Raw genomic sequence first — 24,506 nt, 5'->3', positions numbered from 1 at the left:
GTCACACCTGAGCACATTTGACTTTAGAATTGCAGGGAATTGTGATGAGAATTTTAAACTTTAGGCAGAAGTAGTGCAGCTGAATGGGAGAATTATTCCAACTCTGCTACTTTTGGCCTCAAGTTTGAAATTCCCTTTTCAATTTCCTGTAATTCTCTCTTTATTGAGTAGACCCTATAATCTGATAAGTAGGCGGAGAATAATTATATGGAGTGGGCGGAGCTTCAGGGAAGTGGGTGTGGTAAGTAATTGATAGCTGTGCTACAAAGTGTCCCTGGAATTTTTTTTCAAATGTTGGCAACTATGAGAGCGCCATCAGCCCCGTGTAAGCTCCAGGTCATTACATTTCTTTGCCTCTGGTGGCCAAAGAAAACCGCAGGGAGGGGATGAAGTAAATACGAGATGCTGATTTTGCTGCTATTAAAGTGAACTGCTTTGTTCTGCAGGCCTTGACCTTTTTGTACTCACCCTTTTTCCAGTACGTCATGCATGGACTTAGATCAGTGGTTCTCAACCACAGTCCTCAAGTAACCACCAACAGATCATGTTTTCAGGATTTCCTTTATACAGGTGCTTTAAATAAATGTCAGTGGCTTAGTATTTCTGACCACTATTTTATCCAAGGTTAATTCTCAAAGCATGGCCTGATGGCGGTACGCAGGGAATGAGGTTGGGAAAGTGGACTGAATGGGACGTTGATAAACACTGTGTGCCTTGTCCATCTTCTCCTAGGAAATCGCAGAGCCGTTGTTTGATTTGAAGCTGGGAATGGAGCAGCTTTCCAAGAACAAGACGTTCAAAGTCATCCTGGCCTCACTGCTGGCAGTTGGCAACTTCCTGAATGGTTCAAGCGTGAGTCGTGTCACTTTGTATTATGCCTGTATGTGCTATGATGAAACAGTCAGCAATGGAGTGAGATAGTCTGGTTCCACCTCCCACCTGGTTCTTCTGAGCTGCAATGGCATCCATAGTGCTGAGCTCCTGATATGCCGGTCATGTGATGTGTATGACAGCGATCCCTCTTCTCCTGAGCCCCGGATAAACAATTCTGTGTCTAAAGTCTCATGCAGCCACTGTTTGAATATTCAGACAGCCACCAGTAGCCCAGGAGGGGGATTCGTCCATCTGTGCAGTATAGCATTGTTTTGCGTTTTTTAGGTTACTTTGCAGAACAAGGTAGCATATAAACTTCTGTAGTGTATTAATTTGCTTTACTAAACAAAAATGCGGCACTCACTTGCAGGAAAAAAACAATTGATGGCATGCAAAGTATCCCACAATTTGCATTCAGTATACACATGCACAAACTATCTATCCTTCCCAGCAAATTAGAATAGATAATGTATGCAAGAGGGATACACTAAAGGTTACTTAACTTTAGGGTTATAGATTTAGCATCATCCCCAGGTAACTTTCCTATTTTCAGTCTTTCTTTATAATGAAGTAGTCACCCAGGATCTTCCAGACTGCTTCTTGGAGCAGTGTTAATTTTGGCCACAAATTTTGATTTCGTTTTAGTTATAGTCTTGTGACTAAAATGCAATTTTTCGCGGCTGTTTTCAGCGGTCATGTGACCGCTCTGGTTACTTCTCTTCCCTCAGTTTGTACAGCTAGGGGTGCCTTTCCTCCGATGTATTGACAGTGATGCCCCCTACAGGAGCTGCTGTCATTTTATAGCTAGGGGTGAGCAGGGAACTTTACTAGAGTGTGGAGGACACTGAACTGTGTCCTGTACACTTATACTACAGAAGCTCTGGACTGATGGACCATGAGGTACCAGGAAGCACCCTGCTCTTCTTGTTATTGCTATCATGGAGGAAGTTGAAGCTGCTGGCAGGATCACCAGGTAAAGAGAAAGAATAAGAAGAATTTGCACATGGAGAATACTTAGTAATAAATTGAAACCATATACTGTACATAATATTTGAATGGTAAATGAGAAGTACAGCCAAAGCTCGTTTGGCTGTTCTTCTTTTGTGGATCACAGGAGTGCAGCTCGTTCTGCACTCCTGTGATCTGTTTTCAGCAGACAGCGGGCTGAAGCCTGCTGACAGCTGACGTCACAGAGCTGGTCCAGGCTTGGGCAAGATCGCGCCAATGGAGTCAACATCCACCCACATGCCTGGACCTGCACCTGGCTCAGCCTCTCAGCAAGCCGCGTAGAGTCTGAGCTGGCTGCTCCCGCACCTCCACAGCCCAGCGTTTCACCAAACCTAGACAGGGCAGAGCTGACAGTCACCAGCCCTCTGCTCACTGACAGTCACCAGCCCTCTGCTCACTGACAGTCACCAGCCCTCTGCTCACTGACAGTCACCAGCCCTCTGCTCACTGACAGTCACCAGCCCTCTGCTCACTGACGGTCACCAGCCCTCTGCTCACTGACGGTCACCAGCCCTCTGCTCACTGACGGTCACCAGCCCTCTGCTCACTGACGGTCGCCAGCCCTCTGCTCACTGACAGTCGCCAGCTCTCTGCTCACTGACAGTCGCCAGCCCTCTGCTCACTGACAGTCACCAGCCCTCTGCTCACTGACGGTCCCCAGCCCTCTGCTCACGGACGGTCACCAGCCCTCTGCTCACGGACGGTCACCAGCCCTCTGCTCACGGACAGTCACCAGCCCTCTGCTCACTGACAGTCACCAGCCCTCTGCTCACTGACAGTCACCAGCCCTCTGCTCACTGACAGTCACCAGCCCTCTGCTCACTGACAGTCCCCAGCCCTCTGCTCACTGACAGTCCCCAGCCCTCTGCTCACTGACAGTCCCCAGCTCTCTGCTCACGGAGCTGTGAGAACCGAGTGATCGGTGGTGTCTGATCGCTCAGTCCTCAGTGTTAGAGGTGCAGCTGAACAGATACAGCATCGGACCAATGCTGCATCCACCTAGGTAAGTATGAATCTTAAAAAAAAAAAAACATACTCTTTTATACAAAAAAATAAAGTGCAGCACAATCCTAATAAATAGACATAATAGATGTAGTAAAGGAGTCCAAACAGGTGCAAGGTGTTGAGCGAGAAACAAACAGTCCTTATTGTTCATTTGATGGGAAAATAACTCAGAGCAAGCAACCTATGATGGGAAAATAACTCAGAGCAAGCATACATATTGGAGACGCCCGGAGGAGGTTATTGTCCATCTATACTATGATGACTCCAGTTGTCTTGTGAGGTCTGATTACCAATATCTGATCCTGAGGGCCCGGGGTGAATAATGAGATGAGGAGGAGTGGAGGTGGATTACTGCTTTGGCTCGGTTAACACATGCTGTTTGACCCTGCAGGATCTCAGAGATAAGGTGAGAGGCAGAGAGTGACAGGTGGCGGGATCATCTGAGCCCTCTTTTCACTGTGGATCAGGAGGTTTTATTTTCCAATCAAATGAACAAGAAGGACTGTTTGTTTCTCGCTCAACACCTTGCACCTGTTTGGGACTCCTTTACTACATCTATTATGTCTACTTATTAGGATTGCGCTGCACTTTATTTTTTGTATGCTTCAGGAGGTTTTCTAGATTGCCCTTGAGTGTTCAGCTGCCGATCCGTCATTTTGTTAGGGGTTCAGCGCTGAATATATTCTTTTATTAGTTATACTTCTCTTTTAACTGTGTACATAGAGCTACACAATATTTAGCAGAAAAACCTGGAAAAAAGAATTCTCAAACCCAGGCTGTCCCTTCAGGTCTGCTGCTGTGAATGTTCCATGTCCTGTACACAGATTATCTCACTTCTATGTAGGTGATTGTTGTTATGCTATTCCCCATTTTTGTTCTCTGCAAAGTTTCCTCTACTCTTCAGTCCCATCCCTGTTCTCAGCAGCCTCATCAACCTGTATTGTCTTCTCCTAGGCCAAGGGCTTTGACCTCAGCTACCTGGAGAAGGTGTCGGAGGTGAAGGACACAGTACATCGACAAACGCTGCTCCATCACATGTGCAATCTAGTCATAGAGAAGTTTCCTGACACGACAGATCTGTACTCGGAAATCGCAGCTATAACCCGCTCCTCTAAAGTAAGTGTCTTCACTGGGGTCATTTCTGTGTGCAACTTCTTCTGAAACTGTAATATTGGTAAAAATTGGAGTCAGGAATGCTCACTGTAACCTATCAGGCAGGGGTGCTCAACCTTTTGAAGAGCGAGGGCCAGTTAAGTGATTTGGTTACCAGTCGTGACCCAAAACGAACATTGGGGTTTTACCCCCCCAAAAACCAGAAATTTAAACAAGCTTCTACTTTTCTGAGCCCCCTATAAGGCTGCTTTCACACTGATGCACTGCAGTTTACCCGCAACGCGTGTGCACTGCAGTGCACCTGCGGCTTTCCTGTGGGTTAGCTGCACTGAGCCATAGACTTCTGTTATATCTTGCAGGTGTGGTGCACTTTCAGAAAGCCAACAAAACCCGCAGGGTATGATAGAAGATCAATGTGAAAGCAACCTAATAATAGCCCTTTTTCTTGCTAATATGCCCATTGCAAGCACAGTTTATGTTTAATACACTCACCTTTTCCTCTTCCAGCTTCTCCTGGGATTGCTCTCCAGGGTGCTAGAATGGTCCCAGGCAAAGTGTTCTTGGTATCACTCCGCCTGGGACAGAAGCCGGAGCTATAGAAGAAGCATCGGCTTATGCAGCTCCTGCTCCCTCCACAGCCACCTTCTTCCTCCGCTACCGGTGCCGGCTCCATGCACTCTGATGCTCTGGGATGGCGGGTTAGCAGCTCATTAATCACGATCTGGGCTTGCCAACCCGCAATCCCAGAGCATGGGCAGGCGCTTTGCTGGCTTGTGGCCCACGGCCCACAGGTTGAGCTCCCCTGCAATAAGATATTTGACCGGTATACCTAGGAGCTCCTGCTCCTTGGAATGACAGCCGAGCGGCTTCTCAGCCGCATCGGTTGTCATTACAAGTCAGCCGACTGTCGGCTATGGACGCCGGTACCGGGGTGATGCCTCTAGCTGCAGGCATCACTCCGCTACAAGCACTTTCCCAAAATATTGGTAAATCAAAAGGCCAATTCTGATATATCGGGCAAAGTGCATATCGGCCCTCGCTAGATTTTAGTTAGGGTTATCGGAGTAAAGGGGGGTGAATACAAATGCATACCACACTTTTTAAATAATTATTTGTAAAAGATTTTGAAAACCATTTATAATTTTCCTTCCACTTCACAACTATGTGCCACTTTGTGTTTTGTGTCTTTTTTTAGATATGATAGCAGCATATCTTTATACTAGGGATGCACCGATCCAATATTCAGATCGGATATCGGCGCCGATATGGCCATTATAGCTGGATCGGGGCATCGGTAACATTGACCGATCCACGGGCCGATCTGGTTTTTGCTGAGTAACGGCTCAGCCGTCCCTTACTTGGTGCTGTAGTAGTATGGGATGGGAGCCGCTACTTCCTGTATAGTCCCGGCTCACAGGCCAAGTGATATCAGATGCACTCCCCCTGTGAATGGAGGAGCCACACACATGAAGCAGCAGCTTTGCTCTGTACTGCAGCTGCATGCTTTATGTGTAGCTCCGGATCGGATCGGTTCCGGTATTGGCGCTATCACAACGCCAGATATCGGTATCGGGACCAAAAAAGTTGGATCGGTACATCCCTAATTTATACCAATAAATGATTGGGGAACGAATCATCTGAGTTTCCATTATTTCTTATGGGAAAATTTGCTTTCATATACGAGTGCTTTGGATTAGAAGCATGCTGCTGGAACGATTTATGCTTGCAAACCAAGGTATTACTGTATATCTACAACTCATGGTGCATTGGTGTGATAGTCAGTGGGAAGAATGCTTCTTACACGTGTGGTCATTGGGAAGAATTGCAGATAGGTAAAAAGATCAATAGTGTCATTGGGAACTCATCTGAGAGGTAGAAATTGCCCATTGCTCAGGGAACCCCTAGCAACCTCTGGTGGAACCCTGGTTGAGAAACCCTGGGTTCGAATATTGAGCATGGGTGCTCTGATGGCGAGAAAGACTCCAAACTGTCAGAACACAATAACTCCGCAAGAGGGATTCCCCCATCCTCCTCGAATGTTTGGATGGAAAATCGATTCATTTTCTTTCCTTCAACCAAATGAATCATGCACGAGTCACTTGTTATTAACAGGTTAATCTCAGAAAGGTGTGGAGGAAATGGCAGAAAAATAAATGAAATACAAAAATTCTTTGCAGAATCCAATAATAAATAGAGGTCTGAGCAATTTCAAGTCGCCTCTCTGCAAGGTTTGATTTACTTACATCACTGTAGATTCCCGGGGGATGGGAGAATTAGTGAAATTCCTGATAGGTGATGGTTGACTTGTAGCTTATCCCATGTGCTATCCAGGTGGATTTTGACGCGCTTGCGGAGAGTCTGGTTCTGATGGAGAAGAGGTGCCGGGAATCGTGGGACAGCCTGAAAGTTATCGCCAAGCACGAGACGAAGCCCGGCCTAAAGAACAAAATGACCGACTTCCTCAAGAGCTGCACCGACAAAATCGTCATCCTTAAGATCGTACACCGCAGAATTCTCAACAGGTCAGCCAAGAGATCATCTCAGTCTGTACATACAGCAGCCCCAAAAAGAATTCCACATGAGTGACATAGGGACTCTGTTAACCAGTTCCCACCCGCCCACAGTACCTTTCCTATGAGCAGGCTGGATCACGCACGTGTTTGTCATCCAACCTGTCCCGGGGTAGGGGCGCATGCCCCCTGCTAACCCGCTCTGTCACTGGCTACAGTGAGATTTTGTCTGCCAATGATTTATGGCTGAGACCCGCTTATCGGCTGTAGCCAATCACAGCATAGAGTCCTGTGTTTACAAACTCGCAGGGCTCTGTACACAGATCAGCGATCTGGCTTTTTTTTTTTCTCTCTGCAAAGCAAGGAGTAAAACAGCCAGATCTCTTCGTAAAAGCAGCACATAATATACACATTACACTTGTTAGGCACACAGTTAACCCCTTGATTGCCCCTTGATGTTAACCCTCCTTTCAGTCAGTGTCATGTGTACAGTATTATCATTGATCACTGTATTGGTGTCACTATTGACGTCAGTGTACCTCCAAGATTGTGTCTGTTAGTGCCAGATTGTCCACCACACTATCACAGTCACACTATAAGTCACTGATTACCACCATTACCAGTATAGTATCATAGCTGCGTAAATCCCAGTATATAGACCATAGTTTAACATTCACACAAACCAAGCAATATACACTTAGACCCGCTTCACACTACTCCGACTTGGGACGCGACTTGTGTGACCTCAAGTCGCCCCAAATCGCTTGTCATTTACTTGTAAACGAATGAGAGCCGTCTTAATATGCACTACTGAACCTTCAGAAAAGGTTCCTGTACAACTTCAAGGCGACCTCTAACTGACTTGTGCACATAGACTTCAATGGGAGTCGCCTCTAAGTCGGATCCTTATCTATTTTCAAGCGACTGTGATCAGACTTTCCAGGAAGAAGAAAAAGATTACCCAGGCATTCCCTACAGACAAAGTCGCCTATCATTTAAGTCTCTTCAAAGTCACGCTAAAAAAATCGCTCCTATATGGGGCGACTTTCTGGTCGGGGTAGTGTGAACCGGCTCTTACTGGGATTTTTTTATTTTACCAATGGCAAGTAGCAGAATGCATTTTGGTCTAAATTTACAAACACATTTTTAGATTTTGTTTTATTTGGCTATGTTTGATAATTGAAAGTAGAAATTGCTGTTCTTTATTTTTTCTAAATGTAATATTTTATATTATAATAAAAAAAAAAAAAAACCCAGTGGTGAACAAATACCACCAAAAAAAGCTCTGTTTGTGAGAAAAATAACTACAGTATATCAATTTTATTTGGGTACAGTGTTGCATGACCGTGCAATTGCTGGTTAAAGTAGCGCAGTGCTAAATAGCAAAAGATGCCCTGATCATGATGGGCGTAAAACCTTCTGCATGTCAAGTGGTTAAAGAAAGCAGTTTTTCACCATATGACTGCAATGCATTATTATTATTATTATACAGGATTTATATAGCGCCAACAGTTTGCGCAGCGCTTTACAATGTGAGGAAAGACAATACAGTTCAATACAGGAGGAATCAGAGGGCCAATGCATGATTGTTTTCTGTAGCCAGTGGGATTCTAAACTACTTTCCTGTTTTAAACAGTTAAAAATAAAAGGTGTCGGGTTGTTTTCTGCCGGTTATTGGTAATTTTGGACCATGTGCTCCCTCTGCAGGTTCCGCTCATTTCTGTTGTATCTGGGGTACACGTATTCAGCCGCCCGGGACATGAAGATTACCCGTTTCTGCAGGATTATTAGCGAATTTGCTCTGGAGTACAGAACCACCCGCGAAAGAGTCTTACAGCAAAAGCAGAAGCGAGCGGCTTACCGAGAGCGCAACAAGACGAGAGGGAGGATGATCACAGAGGTAATCCCCAGTGCAGAACCAGTAACATGACTTTATCCCAGTAACACTTTATATGCTGAGCAGAAAAGCTGTAGGCAGCTGTACTACTATATGGTGCAATGTCGCCATCTTGTGGATGAGTTTATACACTACGTATCTATGGATTGAAGTATTTTATTTGGGCAAAATGCTAAAAAATAAATGTATTTATTTTATTTATTAGGTTGCATGCACACTGGGTATTTTTACAGCGGCTGTTCAGGGTGTCAGGCATTTTTTTTATAAAGCCGATAAACTCCCCAGCATGTTATCCTTTTTTTTTTTTTTTTTTTTTTTTTTTAAAGGTTAACTTTATTGTACACATACAAAGAAGTACAAAACATATCATCAAAAGTATTACATAGAGAAAGAACAACGAATAGTCCAGTCAGTGCATATAATACATAGTTGAACGTAAGCGATTCATTGTAATATTCACATTTAACAGCAAGGCCCCTTTCACACAGGCGGACCGTTCAGATCCGCCTGTCCGTTTTTTTGGCGGATCTGAACGGTCCCCCCATGCATTCCTATGGGGCATTGGATGTCAGTGGAGACATGTCCGCTGACATCCGACCCAATCCGTCATATCTGGACGGATGGAAACCTTATTTTCCATCCGTCCAGCGGATCGGATCGGGTGAGAACGGACTGACGGTCCGTTGACATCCGATTTCCCCCATAGAGATGCATGGGGAACTGTCAGCTGTGTCTCCGCACACAGCGCGGAGACACAGCTGTCCTCCTGCTGCTCAGCGGGGGATCGGCGGCTCGATCCCCCGCTGAGAAAAACGGACTCCGTCCAACGGACGGAGTGTGTGAAAGGAGCCCAAGGGTCACGTAAGCTGTGAACAGGATACAACGTAACCGCTTGTTATCCATGCACACACAGGTTTTTTTTATCAGCATTTTTTTGGCAGGGGCGTTTTCAGGCTGGATAAAAATCCAGAACTGGTGCATTTTTCAACTGTAAAATGGCTCTAATGCTGAAAAACGCAGCTATCTGGTGTTAATGAGTGTTTTTGAGCCTCAAGCTTTTGTGTGAGTATAGTTTTGCTAAAAAAAAGCGGCAAAACGATGATGCGAAAATGGAAAAACTTGCATTTTTAACGTGTCATTCTACAGCTAACGCTACCGTCGTTTTTATGACGTCCAGTGTGCATGAGGCGTCACAAGGAATTTACACAGCGCTTTACATACTATTCATACCCTTTGAAATGTTCCAAATTTTGTTACAACCAAAAACTTAAATGCATTTTATTGGGATTCTATGTGATAGACCGACACAAAGTGGCCATAATTGTGAAGTGGAAGGAAAATGATAACATTTTTTTTTTTTAATTTTTCACAAATACGTGAAAAGTGTGGCGTCCCCCCCCCCCCCATCCCCCCATTACTCTGATACCCCTGACTAAAATTTAGTGGAACCAATTGCCTTTAGAAGTCACCTAATTAGTAAAGAGTCCACCTGTGTGTAATTTAATCTCAGTATAAATACAGCTGTTCTGAGAAGCCCTCCAAGAACCTTAGTGAACAAACAGCATCATGAAGGCCAAGGAACACACCAGACAGGTCAGGGATAAAGTTGTGGGGAAGAATAAAGCAGGGTTAGGTTATAAAAAAGATATCCCAAGCTTTGAAGTTCTCACGGACCACTGTAAAAAAAGTCCATCATCTGACCATGGAAAGAGTATGGCACCACTGCAACCCTACCAAGACATGGCCGTCCACCTAAACTAACCGGCCGGGCAAGGAGAGCATTCATTATAGAAGCAGCCAAGAGACCCATGGGAACTCTGGAGGAGCTGCAGAGATCCACAGCTCAGGTGGGAGAATCTGTCCACAGGACAACTATTAGTCGTGCGCTCCACAAATCTGCCCTTTATGGAGGAGTGGCAAGAAGAAAGCCATTGGTGGAAGAAAGCCATAAGAAGTCAAATACAAATGCACCTTTCACAGATTTATTTGTAAAAAAATGTTGAAAACCATTTATCATTTTCCTTCCACTTCACAATTCTGTGCCACTTTGTTTCGGTCTATCACATAAAATCCCAATAAAATACATTTACGTTTTTGGTTGTAACATGACAAAATGTGGAAAATTTCAAGGGGTATGAATACTTTGTCTAGTCACAGTATATTGTACATTCAAATCAGTCCCTGCTCTCAAGGAGCTTACAATCTAAGGTCCCTAACTTCCATTCATAAATACACATAGTAGGGCCAATTTTAGACTGGAGCCAATCTACCTACCAGCATGTCTTTGGAGTGTGGGAGGAAACCGGAGCACCCGGAGAGAACACGCAAACTCCAGGCAGGGAGTGTCCAGGTTGGGATTCAAACCAATGACCCCAGTGCTGCCAGGTGGAAGTGCTAACCACTACACCACTGTTGAAATGTATTACATATCTGCAATACATTCACATTTCTCTGTTTTATCATTACAAGTAGAAAAAAAAATAATTGGGGATCGGCCGGAAATCCAGGGAACTCCTATAACCTATTTCGCTTACATTAGGGCTCTTCATTATTCTGTATGGCTGGATCACTTATTCCTGTTTATGAACATTGATTTTTCCATTTTTACAGACTGCAAAGTTCTCAAATGCGGCGAGCACCACAGAGAACAATGTAACCATGACCAGTTCTCGGTTACACACACAGTCATCTGAGGAGGGCCACGAAAACATGACCAACATCCTGATCTCTTCCAGCGGAGAACAGAACACGCGGAGGAGCAGAGGCGTCAGAAGTACGAAATTGTCCGACCATCTGATTTGTTGGAAATGCTCATTAACTAGTGATCTTTTTACCTCTTCAACCCTGGAAGGTTTAACCCCCCATAATGACCAGGCCATTTTTTGTGATTCGGCACTGCGTTATTTTAACTGGCAATTGTGCGGTTGTGCGACGCTGTAACCAAATTAAAACTGATGTCCTTTTTTTCCCACAAATAGAGCTTTCTTTTGGTGGTATTTGATCACCTCTGCGGTTTTTATTTTTTGCACTATAAGCAAAAAAAGAGCGACAATTTTGAAAAAAAAAAAAAAACAATATTTTTTACATTCTTCTATAAAACATATCCAATAAAAAAATGTAAAAAATCAAATTTCTTCCATCAATTTAGGCCATTATGTATAAAAGAGAAAGATAGACCGTGCTCATAAAATATATTATATCTTTCTCTTTTATATTTCTTAAGCTATTTGCTTTTAGACGGGTCGCTCTAATTTATATATTATATTATGTAATTACATAATCATATATATATAATTACATAATATAATATGGTTAAAAAAAAAAATAATTCCAATAAGCCCTCGGTCCTCCTCCCAGGAGCCCTTGGTCCTCCTCCCAGGAGCCCTCGGTCCTCCTCCCAGGAGCCCTTGGTCCTCTTCCCAGGAGCCCTCGGTCCTCTTCCCAGGAGCCCTCGGTCCTCTTCCCAGGAGCCCTCGGTCCTCTTCTCAGGAGCTCCACCAAAAGAAAGCTCTATTTGTTGTAAAAAAAGGACAATTGTTATCAAGGTACAGAATCGCACGACCACGCAATTGTCAGTTAAAGTAACGCAGTGGCGAATCGCAAAAATGGCCTGGTCATTAGTGGGGCCACCATTATTAGTAAAAATAAATAAAGAATGACATAAATCTTTCTCCTAGTTTGTAGACGCGATAACTTTTGCGCAAACCAATCAATATACACTTATTGGGATTTTATTTTACCAAAAATATGTAGCAGAATACAAATTGGCCTAAAATGATGAAAAAAATTTGTTTTTTGTTTTTTGGGGAATGTTTGATAGCAGAAAGTGAAAAATATTGTTTTTTTTTCTCCAAAATTGTCGCTCTTATTTTGTTTATATCGCAAAAAAAAAAAAAAACGCACAGGTGATCAAATACCACCAAAAGAAAGCTCTGTTTTTTGGAAAGTTCCATTTGTGGGGGAAAACGTGTTGCAGAATACAAATTGGCCTAAAATGATGAAAATTAGATTTTTACATTTTTTTTTTTTTGGGAATGGAAATACCACCAAAAGAAAGCTCGATTTGTGGGAGAAATAGGACATCAATTTTATTTGGGCACAGCATCGCACGACCGCGCAATTGTCTTTTAAAGTAACGCAGTGCCGAATCGCAAAAAATGGCCTGATCATTAAGGGGGAAATCTTCCCGTCCAGAAGTGTTTAAAATGTATGTCTGAGCAAAAATAAATCTATGCGGTCCATCTGTGTACTTCATGCACTTTACCACATTTGTTTTGTCTCCCCGCAAATGCTGCAAGGTCAGCAAAATACTTGTTGAACTTCCAAACATCCAGGGAGCTCCTAACTTTCTGCAGCAAGCTGACAGCGCTGCCTCTGTTGCACTGAATTCCTAACTTGCTGCAGCAAGCTGACAGCGCTGCCTCTGTCGCACTGAATTCCTAACTTGCTGTAGCAAGCTGACAGCGCTGCCTCTGTCGCACTGAATTCCTAACTTGCTGCAGCAAGCTGACAGCTCTGCCTCTGTCGCACTGAATTCCTAACTTGCTGCAGCAAGCTGACAACGCTGCCTCTGTCGCACTGAATTCCTAACTTGCTGCAGCAAGCTGACAGCGCTGCCTCTGTCGCACTGAATTCCTAACTTGCTGCAACAAGCAGACAGCACTGCCTCTGTCGCACTAAATTCCCAATCAGTAATTTCAGCGCTGCCGGAGTTTTCCCCTTATTGGCTATTGAACACCTCCCACCCCACTCCTTTCTATAACATAAGGGGATGTGTTCTGTAGTCCTGAAGAGGGGAAGACAGGCAGGGCTGACAACACAGCTTTGGGACTTCATTGTCAGCTAAAACAGGGAGTTAGAAGCTGAGTTGAGTTCTGGGAGATCATTGGGTAATTTTCTGTGCTTGCAGCATTGTAAAGAGATAAAACACAGGGAAATGGTAATTTGTTGCTGAAATGTACAGCATGGTTTTTTTGCCCAGGCATACACTTTGAGTCATATAAATTATGATTTCTACTAAATGATCGAAGACCGGGGATTATACATACAGTAAGTTGTTTTTTTTTTTGTACTTTCTCTCACCCCTGTGTCCTTGCTTCAGGTTTAGGCCGTGCCAGCCCACCTGACCTGTCCGGGAACAAGGAGGAGCCGGGGGCATCCCCTGTAGATGCCTCTGATGAGATTATGGATAGACTCGTGCAATCTGTGACACAGAACCCCAACCCGAGGGTGGTGGCTCCGAAAGAACGCAAAAGATCAAGAGCAAACAGGAAATCCTGTGAGTACGACTCTGCCCCCTGCTGGTAGACACTAGACATGGCATCCCGCCTTATGCCCTCTACATTTTGTATCTGTAAGCCAGAGTTCTGTTTATTTATTAGAGGTACTTGTATAGTTTTATCAGTGTCGGTTCACACTGATCCGACCCGACTCCGGGCGACTAATGCCGTCTCCCGTGCACGGTGACTTCGGCGCGGCTTGCAACGACTTCACATAATGGAAGTCAATGCAAGTCCCCCCCGACTTTGCAAAAAAAAAAAGGTGCAGGAACCTATTTCTAAGTCGGAGCGACTTGAGTTGTTCCTATTAGAACGGTTCCATTGCACAGCATGGACCGCAACTTGTCAGGCGACCAAGTCGCCTGACAAGTCGGAACAATGTGAACCGGCAGTAAGTTTATTATTTATTATTTCAGGTACTTGTATAGTGCCATCAATTTACGCATCGCTTTACATATACATTGTACATTCGTATTAGTCCCTACCCTCAAGGAGATTACAATCGAAGGTCCCTAACTCAAAACATCCATACATACACATACTAGGGCCAATTTAGACAGGAGCCAATTAACCTCCCAGCATGTCTTTAAGAGTGTGGGAGGAAACCCACCCAGGCTCATGGAGAAACTGCAAACTCCAGGCAGGTAGTGTCGTAGTTGGGATTCGAACCAGCGAACCCAGTGCTGCTAAGTGAAAGTGCTAACCACTACACCACTGTGTCATACAGTCATATCAGTCATATCAGTCTCTGCTCTCAAGGAGCTTACAATCTAAGGTCCCTAACTCACATTCATACATACATACATACATACTAGAGCCAATTTAGACAAGAGCCAGTTAACCTACTAGGGTGTCTTTGGAGTGTGGGAGGAAACTGGAGGAAACCCACGCAGGCACAGGGAGAACATGCAAACTCCAGGCAAATAGTGTCATGGTTGGGATTCGAACCAGTGACCCCAGTGCTGCTAGGTGAAAGTGCTAACCACTAAACCACTGTGTCATACATTCACATCAGTCTCTGCTCTCAAGGCGCTTACAATCCAAAGTCCCTAACTCACATCCATACATACACATACTAGGGCCAATTTAGACAAGAGCCATTTAACCTCCCAACATGTCTTTGGAGTGTGGGAGGAAACCGGAGTACAAGTAGGAAACCCACACAGGCACAGGGAGAACATGCAAACTCCAGGTAGGTAGTGTCATGGTTGGGATTCAAACCGATGAACCCAGTGCTGCTAGGTGGAAGTGCTAACCACATAGCCACTGTGCCCCACTATAGTTGTAGAGATGGTGTATCAGTAAGAACTTTTCTTCTGCAGCGTAGAGCCCAGACTGAAAGAGGGGAAGGCAGTACTAGCAGCCAATCAGGCCTTTCTGCTATACACAGTGCCATCAGTCTTTTTGCTGGATCATGCTGGCAGGGGAAGGAGCAGAAAGAGGACCTCATCACTGTTCTGCTTGTATCTTTGTCCATTTTGCAAGCTGGGGCAGGGTGGTGACCAAGGCTGTATCATTTGAAAATTAAATAAGACACTTGGCTCTGCAGTTTTCTACAGGTCCTTAGATCACGAATCGGGGGCTCCAATGGCTTAGATCACGAGTCACAGGCTCCAAGGGCTTCGGTCACGAGTTGAGGGCCCAAAGGGCTTAGATCACACATCGAGGGCCCCAAGGGCTTAGATCACACATCGAGGGCCCCAAGGGTTTAGATCACATGTGGAGAGCCCCAAGGGCTTAGATCACACATCGAGGGCCCCAAGGGCTTAGATCACGGGTGGAGGGCCCCAAGGGCTTAGATCACGGGTGGAGGGCCCCAAGGGCTTAGATCACGGGTGGAGGGCCCCAAGGGCTTAGATCACGGGTGGAGGGCCCCAAGGGCTTAGATCACGGGTGGAGGGCACCTAAGGGCTTAGGTCACGAGTCGAGGGCCCCCAAGGGCTTAGATCACGAGTCGAGGGCCCCCAAGGGCTTAGATCACGAGTCGAGGGCCCCCAAGGGCTTAGATCACGAGTCGAGGGCCCCCAAGGGCTTAGATCACGAGTCGAGGGCACCTAAGGGCTTAGATCACGAGTCGAGGGCCCCCAAGGGTTTAGATCACGAGTCGAGGGCCCCCAAGGGCTTAGATCACGAGTCGAGGGCCCCCAAGGGCTTAGATCACGAGTCGAGGGCCCCCAAGGGCTTAGATCACGAGTCGAGGGCCCCCAAGGGCTTAGATCACGAGTCGAGGGCCCCCAAGGGCTTAGATCACGGGTCGAGGGCCCCCAAGGGCTTAGATCACGGGTCGAGGAGCCCCCAAGGGCTTAGATCACGGGTCGAGGGCCCCCAAGGGCTTAGATCACGGGTCGCGAGGGCTCAGATTAAAGGAGCGAAGAGGGAGGTTGCAGTGAGGGGTGTTTACTATAAAGAGAATCTGTCACTTTTTCCCCTAACATTGCTGAATTTGTTGTTTCTCATACATCATTAATCTCTCTCCACAGTGCGGAGAACCTTGAAGAGCGGTTTGAGTGACGATCTGGTGCAGGCGCTAGGACTGTCCAAAACCTCAGAGGTGGCCGTGTAATTCGCTCCGCCATAGACTTCCTAGGTATCAGTCCACTGCCCCCTGTGGTGGGATCTGGGCCCCCCGGCCAAGCAAGCTTTACTCTCTTTTCTTGGAGCGGGATGGTCATCATGCATGGTACCCCTGGACAATGCCAAGCAAGAGCCAACAGAGAGGTGGCGCATGCAGAACCCGGTAAGCGTTGCTGCATTACTTTACCATCCTTAAAGACCTCTTCCGACAGCCGTCTGTCCGTCCATCCTCATCTACTCCAGGAGGTGTGTCGGAAAGCTTTAGCCCTGCGTTCCCAGGACTTTTACGCGTGGACACATTTAAGGGCTTGTCTGTCTGTCTGCAAATGAACTGTCTTCCCAAAAGCCACAAGGGTCTGTGCCCAGGGAATGCTCGGCATGGGCACAGCACAAACTTTTATTGGTATTTTTCTATACTTTGGCTGGATTACTGACATATTTGGAGAAGAATAGGGATAGAGTATTCTCTGCTCACATGGGATGCATTTATGAACAAAGCTGCTTCTTCAACTCCTCTTCATCTCCATAGCTGTGTGGCTACCCGACTAAGGATGGAAACACAGAGGGTTTTATTCATTATCTGAGAGTGGCGGAAGTAGGAACACTATAGTTATTTACTGCCCATTTTATGCCTTTTTAAAGGGTTGTTGTGCATTCAGACCAAACTGTGCAAGAGGACATTTAGTAAAAGTACCTGTGAAATTTGCATTGGTTTGACCTTTAAAGGGCCGGCAGTGTTCACCTCCTGCAGTGCCCTGTATGTTGTCTGTAAGGCTGTGTACCTGATAGACATGGGGTGGGGTAGGCGTTCCCTTACTGGGAATATATAATGGGGGAGAGCATCTACACACTGCAGACACTGTACAGGCTGAACAGGGCAAAAAGACGTTCAGAATGTACATTCTTTTGTTTGATAGTTTGGATCAAACCCAATACATTATCTCTGTTTTTAGCTATATACCCAAAGAAACACTTTGCTGGCAGGTGCGAGTTACTGAAACAATATAACAAGCATGGCACCACACAGGAAATATTCTGTGCTTGCTCACTTCAGCCACTAGATGGTGCTGTGCATGGCATTATGCAGGGAATAATCTGTGCTTGCTCACTTCAGCCACTAGATGGTGCTGTGCATGGCATCATGCAGGGAATAATCTGTGCTTGCTCCCTTCAGCTACTAGATGGTGCTGTGCATGGCACCATGGAGGGAATAATCTGTGCTTGCTCCCTTCAGCTACTAGATGGTGCTGTGCATGGCACCATGGAGGGAATAATCTGTGCTTGCTCTCTTCAGCTACTAGATGGTGCTGTGCATGGCACCATGGAGGGAATAATCTGTGCTTGCTCTCTTCAGCTACTAGATGGTGCTGTGCATGGCACCATGGAGGGAATAATCTGTGCTTGCTCCCTTCAGCCACTAGATGGTGCTGTGCACATAGCCTGTAGATTGGGGTCAGCAATCTATGGAACACAAGATTGGGGTCAGCAACCTATAGAACACAAGATTGGGGTGAGCAACCTATGGCGCCTGATACATTATCTCTGTTTATAGCAATGTACCCTAAGAAACACTTTGCTTGCAGGTGGGAGTCACTGAAACAATATGACAAGTATGGCACCATGCAGGGAATAATCTGTGCTTGCTTCCTTTCAACCACTAGATGGTGCTGTGCATGGCATCACAGGGGCTGTACTCTGTGCTGGCTCCCTTCAGCCACTAGATGGTGCTGTGCATGGCATCACAGGGGGTATAATCTGTGCTTGCTCCCTTCAGCCACTAGATGGTGCTTTGCATGGCACCACAGAAGGAATAATCCGTGCTTGCTCCCTTTAGCCACTAGATGGTGCTGTGCATGGCACCACGGAGGGAATAATCTGTGCTTGCTCCCTTCAGCCACTAGATGGTACAGTGCACATAGCTTATAGGTTGGGGTCAGCAACCTACAGCACCCATTTATAGCAATGTACCCTAAGAAATACTTTGCTGGCAGGTGTGAGTCACTAAAACAATATAACAAGAATGTCACCATGCAGGGAATAATCTGTGCTTTCTCCCTACAGCGACTAGATGGTGCTGTGCATGGCATCACGTTGGGAATAATCTGTACTTGCACCCTTTAACCACTAGATGGTGCTGTGCATGGCATCACGGAGGGTCTAATCTGTGATTGCTCATTTCAGCCACTAGATGGTGCTCTGCATAGCATCACGGAGGGAATAACTGTGCTTGCTCCCTTCAGCCACTAGATGGTACAGTGCACATAGCTTATAGGTTGGGGTCAGCAACCTACAGCACCCATTTATAGCAATGTACCCTAAGAAATACTTTGCTGGCAGGCGCGAGCCACTGAAACAATATAACAAGAATGTCACCATGTAGGGAATAATCTGTGCTTGCTCCCTACAGCCAGTAGATGGTGCTGTGCATGGCATCACGTAGGGAATAATCTGTACTTGCTCCCTTCAGCCACTAGATGGTGCTGTGCATGGCATCATGGAGGGTCTAATCTGTGATGGCTCACTTCAGCCACTAGATGGTGCTGTGCATGGCACCATGGAGGGAATATCTGTGCTTGCTCCCTTCAGCCACTAGATGGTACAGTGCACATAGCTTTTAGATTGGGGTCGGCAACCTACTGCGCCTGTTTAAAGGCATTGTACCCTAAGAAACACTTTGCTGGCAGGTGCGAAATAGCTGAAACAATATAACAAGAATGGCACCATGCAGGGAATAATCTGTGCTTGCTCACTTCAGCCACTAGATGGCGCTGTGCATGGCATCACATAGGGAATTATCTGTGCTTGTTCCCTTCAGCCACTAGATGGTGCTGTGCATGGCATCACGCAGAAAATAATCTGTACTTGCTCCCTTCAGCCACTAGATGGTGCTGTGCAAAGGCATCATGTAGGGAATGATCTGTACTTGCTCCATTCAGCCACTAGATGGTGCTATGCATGACATCACGTAGGGAATAATCTGTACTTGCTCCCTTCAGCCACTAGATGGTGCTGTGTACAAAACCTGTAGATTGGGGTGAGCAACCTACGGCACCCAAGATTGGGGTGAGCAACCTACGGCACCTGTTCGTAACAATGTACCCTAAGAAACACTTTTCCGGCAGGTGCGCGTCACTGTAACTATTTCCCTGCCTGATGCAATGCTTGATATATTCTTTCAGGGTTCAAATTCACGCTAAACCACTGACCGGCATTCCTTATTAACCCTGTGGAATATTCGGTTCTCTTCTGTGTTAACTCTTCTACTGCTGACAGCAAAGGATGGGTCTCCCAACAATGGATATCTCAGTTGTGGGCGGAGTCTAGTTTAATCAGCTCTCTTCTTCTATCTCTGCAGGCTCCCGAGGCTGGATTTCCTCTCCACCCACCTTGCACCCGGGATGGCAATGGGGGTCTCTCTCTGGTATAGTGCTCCTTTTATGTTATAACACTAAGGAGTATATTTATAAAGAGGTGAATGTGACTTTCACCATACATTCACTGCAGATACATCCTCCTGGTACCTGTGTTTGATTTGAACCTCTTGTCTCCCACATAACACACGTGTGGCAGCAACGAGGGTTGGCTTTGACATCCAAACACCGCATATATGCATCCATGGGCAGTAGAGGTTTCTGTGCTGAGGGTGCGCTCCATGCGCAGTAATAATTGGGAGTGGCTCCCAATCACGTGACCACTGTGACAGCCAATTACAATGACCAGGAACCATATAGACTTTAAGTGCCACTTCAAGCAGTTGTCCCGTGATGAACATTGATTGTATGTGCCGGCGTTAAGAGAGCCCGTCCTGGTTCTGTATACGGCAAGGAGGAGGACGGAACGCCGGATTCTAAAGGAACAGCCCAGGTGTAAAAAGGCGTAAAAAAAAGTGACCTCTTCCAGATCATGCCACCCGACGCCTTCCGTTCTGCCCACAGGGCTTAGTCACAGGGGACTATAACAAAGCCTTCCTTTAATATTAGGACACTTACCTGTCCTGGAATCCAGCGATGTCGGCACCCCAGTCGATGTTTCCATTGGCTCTCGGCTGCTGCCGCCGGCATAGCCTGTAAGGGGAACCAGCATTGAAGCCTTATAGCTCTGCGCTTTCTGAATGGCCTGGCGGTGGGGGAAGGAGGAGGGGGGCCGAACTTCTGAGTGATCGCGCTGCGGTGCAATCTCCTGGAAGTGGGGACAGGTACCTGTCAAAAACAGGTACCCGGCCCCGCCCCCGAAAGGTGCCAAATGTGGCACCGGAGGGGGGGAAGGGTTTAGGAATCGGATAAGTGGAGCTTCCACTTTTGGGTGGAACTCCACTTTAAAGGGCTGGCAGCCTGACTCCTTCCACATTATATCCCCAACACATTCCACCCTGCCCATAGGATTTACTCATAGGGGACTATAACTAAGCCTTGTGGGCAGGACGAAACTTACCAGAGGCATGATCTGGGAGGAGTCAGGCTGAAGCCGCCTGCACTCTTCTTTACACCTGAGCTGTTCCTTTAGAGCCAACTACAGTGGCCACTTGATTGTCTCCCACATAATGCCCAGACGCGTTACGCCCTGCCCACAGGGCTTAGTCACAGGAGACTATGATAAGCCCTGTGGGCGGGGCTAAACGCAATAGGGTATGTGATCTGGGAAAAGTCAGGCCGAAGCCACTTACGCTCTTCTTTATACCTGAGCTGTTCCTTTAGAGCTAATTACAATGGCCACATGATTGTCAGCCCCCCCCCCCCCCCCGGCTTCTCCCACATAATGTCCAGACGCGTTACGCCCTGCCCACAGGAGACTATGATAAGCCCTGTGGGTGGAGCTAAACACAATAGGGGATGTGATCTGGGAAAAGTCAGGCCGAAGCCACTTACGCTCTTCTTTATACCTGAGCTGTTCCTTTAGAGCTAATTACAATGGCCACATGATTGTCAGGCCCCCCCCCCCCCCCCCCGGCTTCTCCCACATAATGTCCAGACGCGTTACGCCCTGCCCACAGGAGACTATGATAAGCCCTGTGGGCGGGGCTAAATGCAATAGGGGATGTGATCTGGGAAAAGTCAGGCCGAAGCCACTTACGCTCTTCTTTACACCTGAGCTGCTCCTTTGGAGCCATTTACAGAGGCCATGTGATCGGGCAGCCCTTCCCAACCCCATGGAGGCCTAAAGACTCAGTTAAAGGGCTGCCAGGGCTGGGAGAGAAGGGGGTTAAAGTGACAGTGATTGATTTACTTGCAGTGATAGTTTTTTGCGAAAGTCACATAAAATTATAAATATACCCTTATGATTGCAGTAGAAGGAGTGAGACTTCTGTGCGGAGGGGAGGGGGTTTAGAGTTGGATATTTCAGTTGAAGTTGAGAGCCTATCCAGAGGCCCAAAGAGATATAAGAAGCCATGAGATGATTTTAGAGTATTAGTTGTGTGTGGAGTGGTGCTTTCGGTGGTATAACCTTCAGAGGTCCATGTAGCTGAGTCCACCCAAAACAAATATTTCAGTGTTTTCTGGACACCAGGGGGTGCAATAATCACCAGCTCCTTGTACTTCTCTGGAACTTTAAGGGGTTCCCATAGAGAGTCACTGGTGGCTATAACTGCCAACTGGTGTCCATCCAAAACAGAACAATTACTTCTGGGTCACTAAGACTCCATTCAATTATGGGTGACTCCAAAGTCGCACAATTTCCAGTATGACTTTACTCTCTGGAACAGAGTTGCATCAAAAGTCGCATCAAAGTATTGCAGGCACCTTTTCAAAGTCGCACCGATATGAAGGGGTGCCATTGAAAAGAATAGGTTGCGACTTGTCATGCGATTTTGATGTCCAAAGTGGCATGACAAGTCGCACAAATGTGAATGGAGCCTTAACGTTTTTTAAAGAAGGATTTTTATTCATTTCTTGTAAACCTGTGATGTACTAAAACTACTATTTATTGTATCTGTGTGTCTTTTAATGATCATGGGTGTACCGGAACCGCGACCCACAATGTGCTTGTGTGCTGCCGTCATAATACCGCTTCCTTCAGTCTTGGAAAAAGATATCAGATATTCGAACCACCCCCCCATACAACACTAGCCGAGAATAGCTTGTGAATATATACCCCACCAGGTCAGGTGCCTGATATCTAAGGAACAACCAACACAAACAGTATTCTACTTTCCCACTAGCAACTATTAGATGACAGTGATTTAATTAACCTGACAGTCCGTTGATCTGGAACCTTTATGAACCACTTCAGCCCCGGAAGGTTATACCCCCTTAATGACCGGGCCATTTTTTGCGATTCGGCACTGCGTTACTTTTACTAACAATTGCGCGGTCGTGCGACGCTGTACCCAAACAAAATTGATGTCCTTTTCCCCCCACAAACAGAGCTTTCTTTTGGTGGTTTTTGATCACCTCTGCGGTTTTTAGATTTTGCGCTATTAACAAAAAAAGAGCGACAATTTTGAAGAAAAAAAAAAAAAAATATTCTTTACTTTCTGCTATAAAACATTCCCCAAAAAAATAATTTAAAAATCATATTTTATATATCAGTTTAGGCCAATTTGTACTGCGCTACATATTTTTGGTAAAAAAAAAATCCCAAAAAGCGTATAATAATTGGTTTGTACAAAAGTTATCGCGTTTACAAACTATGGGATAGATTTTTGGACTTTTTATTAGTAATGGCAGCGATCAGCTATTTTTAGCGGGACTGCGGCGGACAAATCTGACTCGAAGTGACACTTTTTTCGGAACAGTGACACCAATACAGTGATCAGTGCTAAATAATATGCACTGTTACTGTATAAATGACACTGGCAGGGAAGGGGTTAATACTGGGGGTGATCATGGGGTAAGTTGTGCTTGCTAAGTGTAGAGGTGGGCTCTGTGACAGGCACAACGAGATCCGTGTTTCAGCTTAGCTGAGACACACAATCTCTCTGTGCCTGTCTGACAGGAGAGCCGCCTGCTTTGTTTACATAGGCAGGCGGCTCTCCTGTCAGTTTCCCTGAAGAGCACGGGAGGCTGGCGGCGATCGTGCCTGCTCCTCCCTTGGCCTGGCTCCCGCTGTGTTTAATCACAGTGGGAGCGTGGCTCCGGCGGCGCGTGGGCACTACCAAGACCACATCCACGTAATCACATAGATCTACATGATTTTGCGCAGCTTAGCCGCCCTGCCACAGTAAATCTGCGTGGAGCGGTCTGCAAGTGGTTAAAAAAACTCACACTGAATATATACCCCACCAGGTCAGGTGCCTGATTACATTTTCCTATGCAGATGAAATTGTGTACAGAAATATAATTCAGATAGCTAAGGAACAACCAACACAAACGGTATTCTACTTTCCCACTAGCAACTAATAGATGACAGTGATTTAATTAACTTGAGCTAATTAACTAGCAGACGTGCCGTCATCGAGCTCACGAAATACAATGCACATTATTATAAGTGTAAACACATCACACTTTAATACACAGACAATAGCAGGAGACCACCTGTGACAGACTGTCCATCTCTGACATTGAAGAACATGGAACAGAGGCCAATGTAATTGGCTCTTTCAATGAACATGTTCAGAATCAAACAATCCAGGAATAGTCTCCATGTATTTCTTGAGATCTATGGTTGATAAATATTATTGTCTCATTTGAAGTAATCCAAACCATATTCTCAGTGTCCATTAGGTAGCTGTCCATAATTTCCTCGGTCACCTTGTGCCTCTAATAGACACAGGGTGACTTACACATAAGAGGGGCCTAGGGGGCTGAGACAGGGTTTTCCCAACCTCTCTAAGGTAAGCTGGGTTCCACTGGACCCCCCAACCAAAGTGACTCCTGTCACATCGGCCCTGTGGATGAATTTACCCCCTTGGAGCCGCCACCCTCCCAGCCCTTAATATGGTTTAGGATGCCAGGAGGCGGAGTTTTTGATCATGTGACGACCATGATTGGCTGCAGCGATTGGGAGATTTTTGTTAGCCGCTGGTAACTGTGCCGGGAGGGCGCTCTCGGTAGCTGTTTTTGCATGCCAATGCCAAGAGGTTGAAAAAGGAAAAGCCGTACAGAGGGGTGCACCTCCTGCTATGAATTCCATTGTTATCAGTGGTGGGGGGGTGGGCACAGATGAAACTATACTCGCCTTACAGCGATGTGATCCCGGGGGGTTCTCCTCCAGCCGCGCTGACTTCTTCAACCCAGCAGCATTCCGGGTGTAGATCCCGGGCATTTTAATTGGCCAGCCCGAGATGAAGTCACTGATACTCTACAGTGA

At 46.2% G+C, this 24,506-nt stretch overlaps 1 protein-coding gene and 1 long non-coding RNA gene across 7 annotated transcripts in view; one reads left to right on the top strand and one right to left on the bottom strand.

Moving 5' to 3' along the window:
• FHOD1 (formin homology 2 domain containing 1) overlaps positions 1–17,026 on the top strand; it is a 246,311-nt gene extending 229,285 nt beyond the window's left edge. For all 5 annotated transcript variants that reach the window (XM_082270033.1, XM_082270037.1, XM_082270034.1 and 2 more), the window contains 7 exons: positions 733–852; positions 3,841–4,002; positions 6,331–6,521; positions 8,217–8,409; positions 11,017–11,179; positions 13,508–13,684; positions 16,166–17,026. In XM_082270033.1, coding sequence (XP_082126159.1) covers positions 733–852; positions 3,841–4,002; positions 6,331–6,521; positions 8,217–8,409; positions 11,017–11,179; positions 13,508–13,684; positions 16,166–16,248 — 1,089 coding nt within the window. In that variant the 3' untranslated portion in view covers positions 16,249–17,026. The remainder of the gene's footprint in view (positions 1–732; positions 853–3,840; positions 4,003–6,330; positions 6,522–8,216; positions 8,410–11,016; positions 11,180–13,507; positions 13,685–16,165) is intronic.
• A 16-nt stretch (positions 17,027–17,042) lies between these two features.
• Positions 17,043–19,641, bottom strand: LOC309565230. Of its 2 annotated transcripts, none has more exons than XR_014225796.1 (3): positions 19,393–19,641; positions 17,779–18,260; positions 17,043–17,720 (listed from the first exon to the last, which is right to left on the bottom strand). It is a non-coding gene; the product is annotated as an uncharacterized lncRNA (long non-coding RNA). The 2 variants fall into 2 exon arrangements; XR_014225797.1 differs by lacking the exon at positions 19,393–19,641 and adding an exon at positions 18,556–18,847 and having other exon boundaries at positions 17,779–18,228.
• Between the last annotated feature and the right edge of the window lie 4,865 nt (positions 19,642–24,506).

Source organism: Pelophylax lessonae, assembly GCF_965119305.1.
Source record: "Pelophylax lessonae genome assembly, chromosome: 10".
Lineage (NCBI taxonomy): Eukaryota > Metazoa > Chordata > Amphibia > Anura > Ranidae > Pelophylax > Pelophylax lessonae.
The sequence above is the reverse complement of the archived record's forward strand: the minus strand, read 5'-3'. Positions and strand labels throughout refer to the sequence as shown.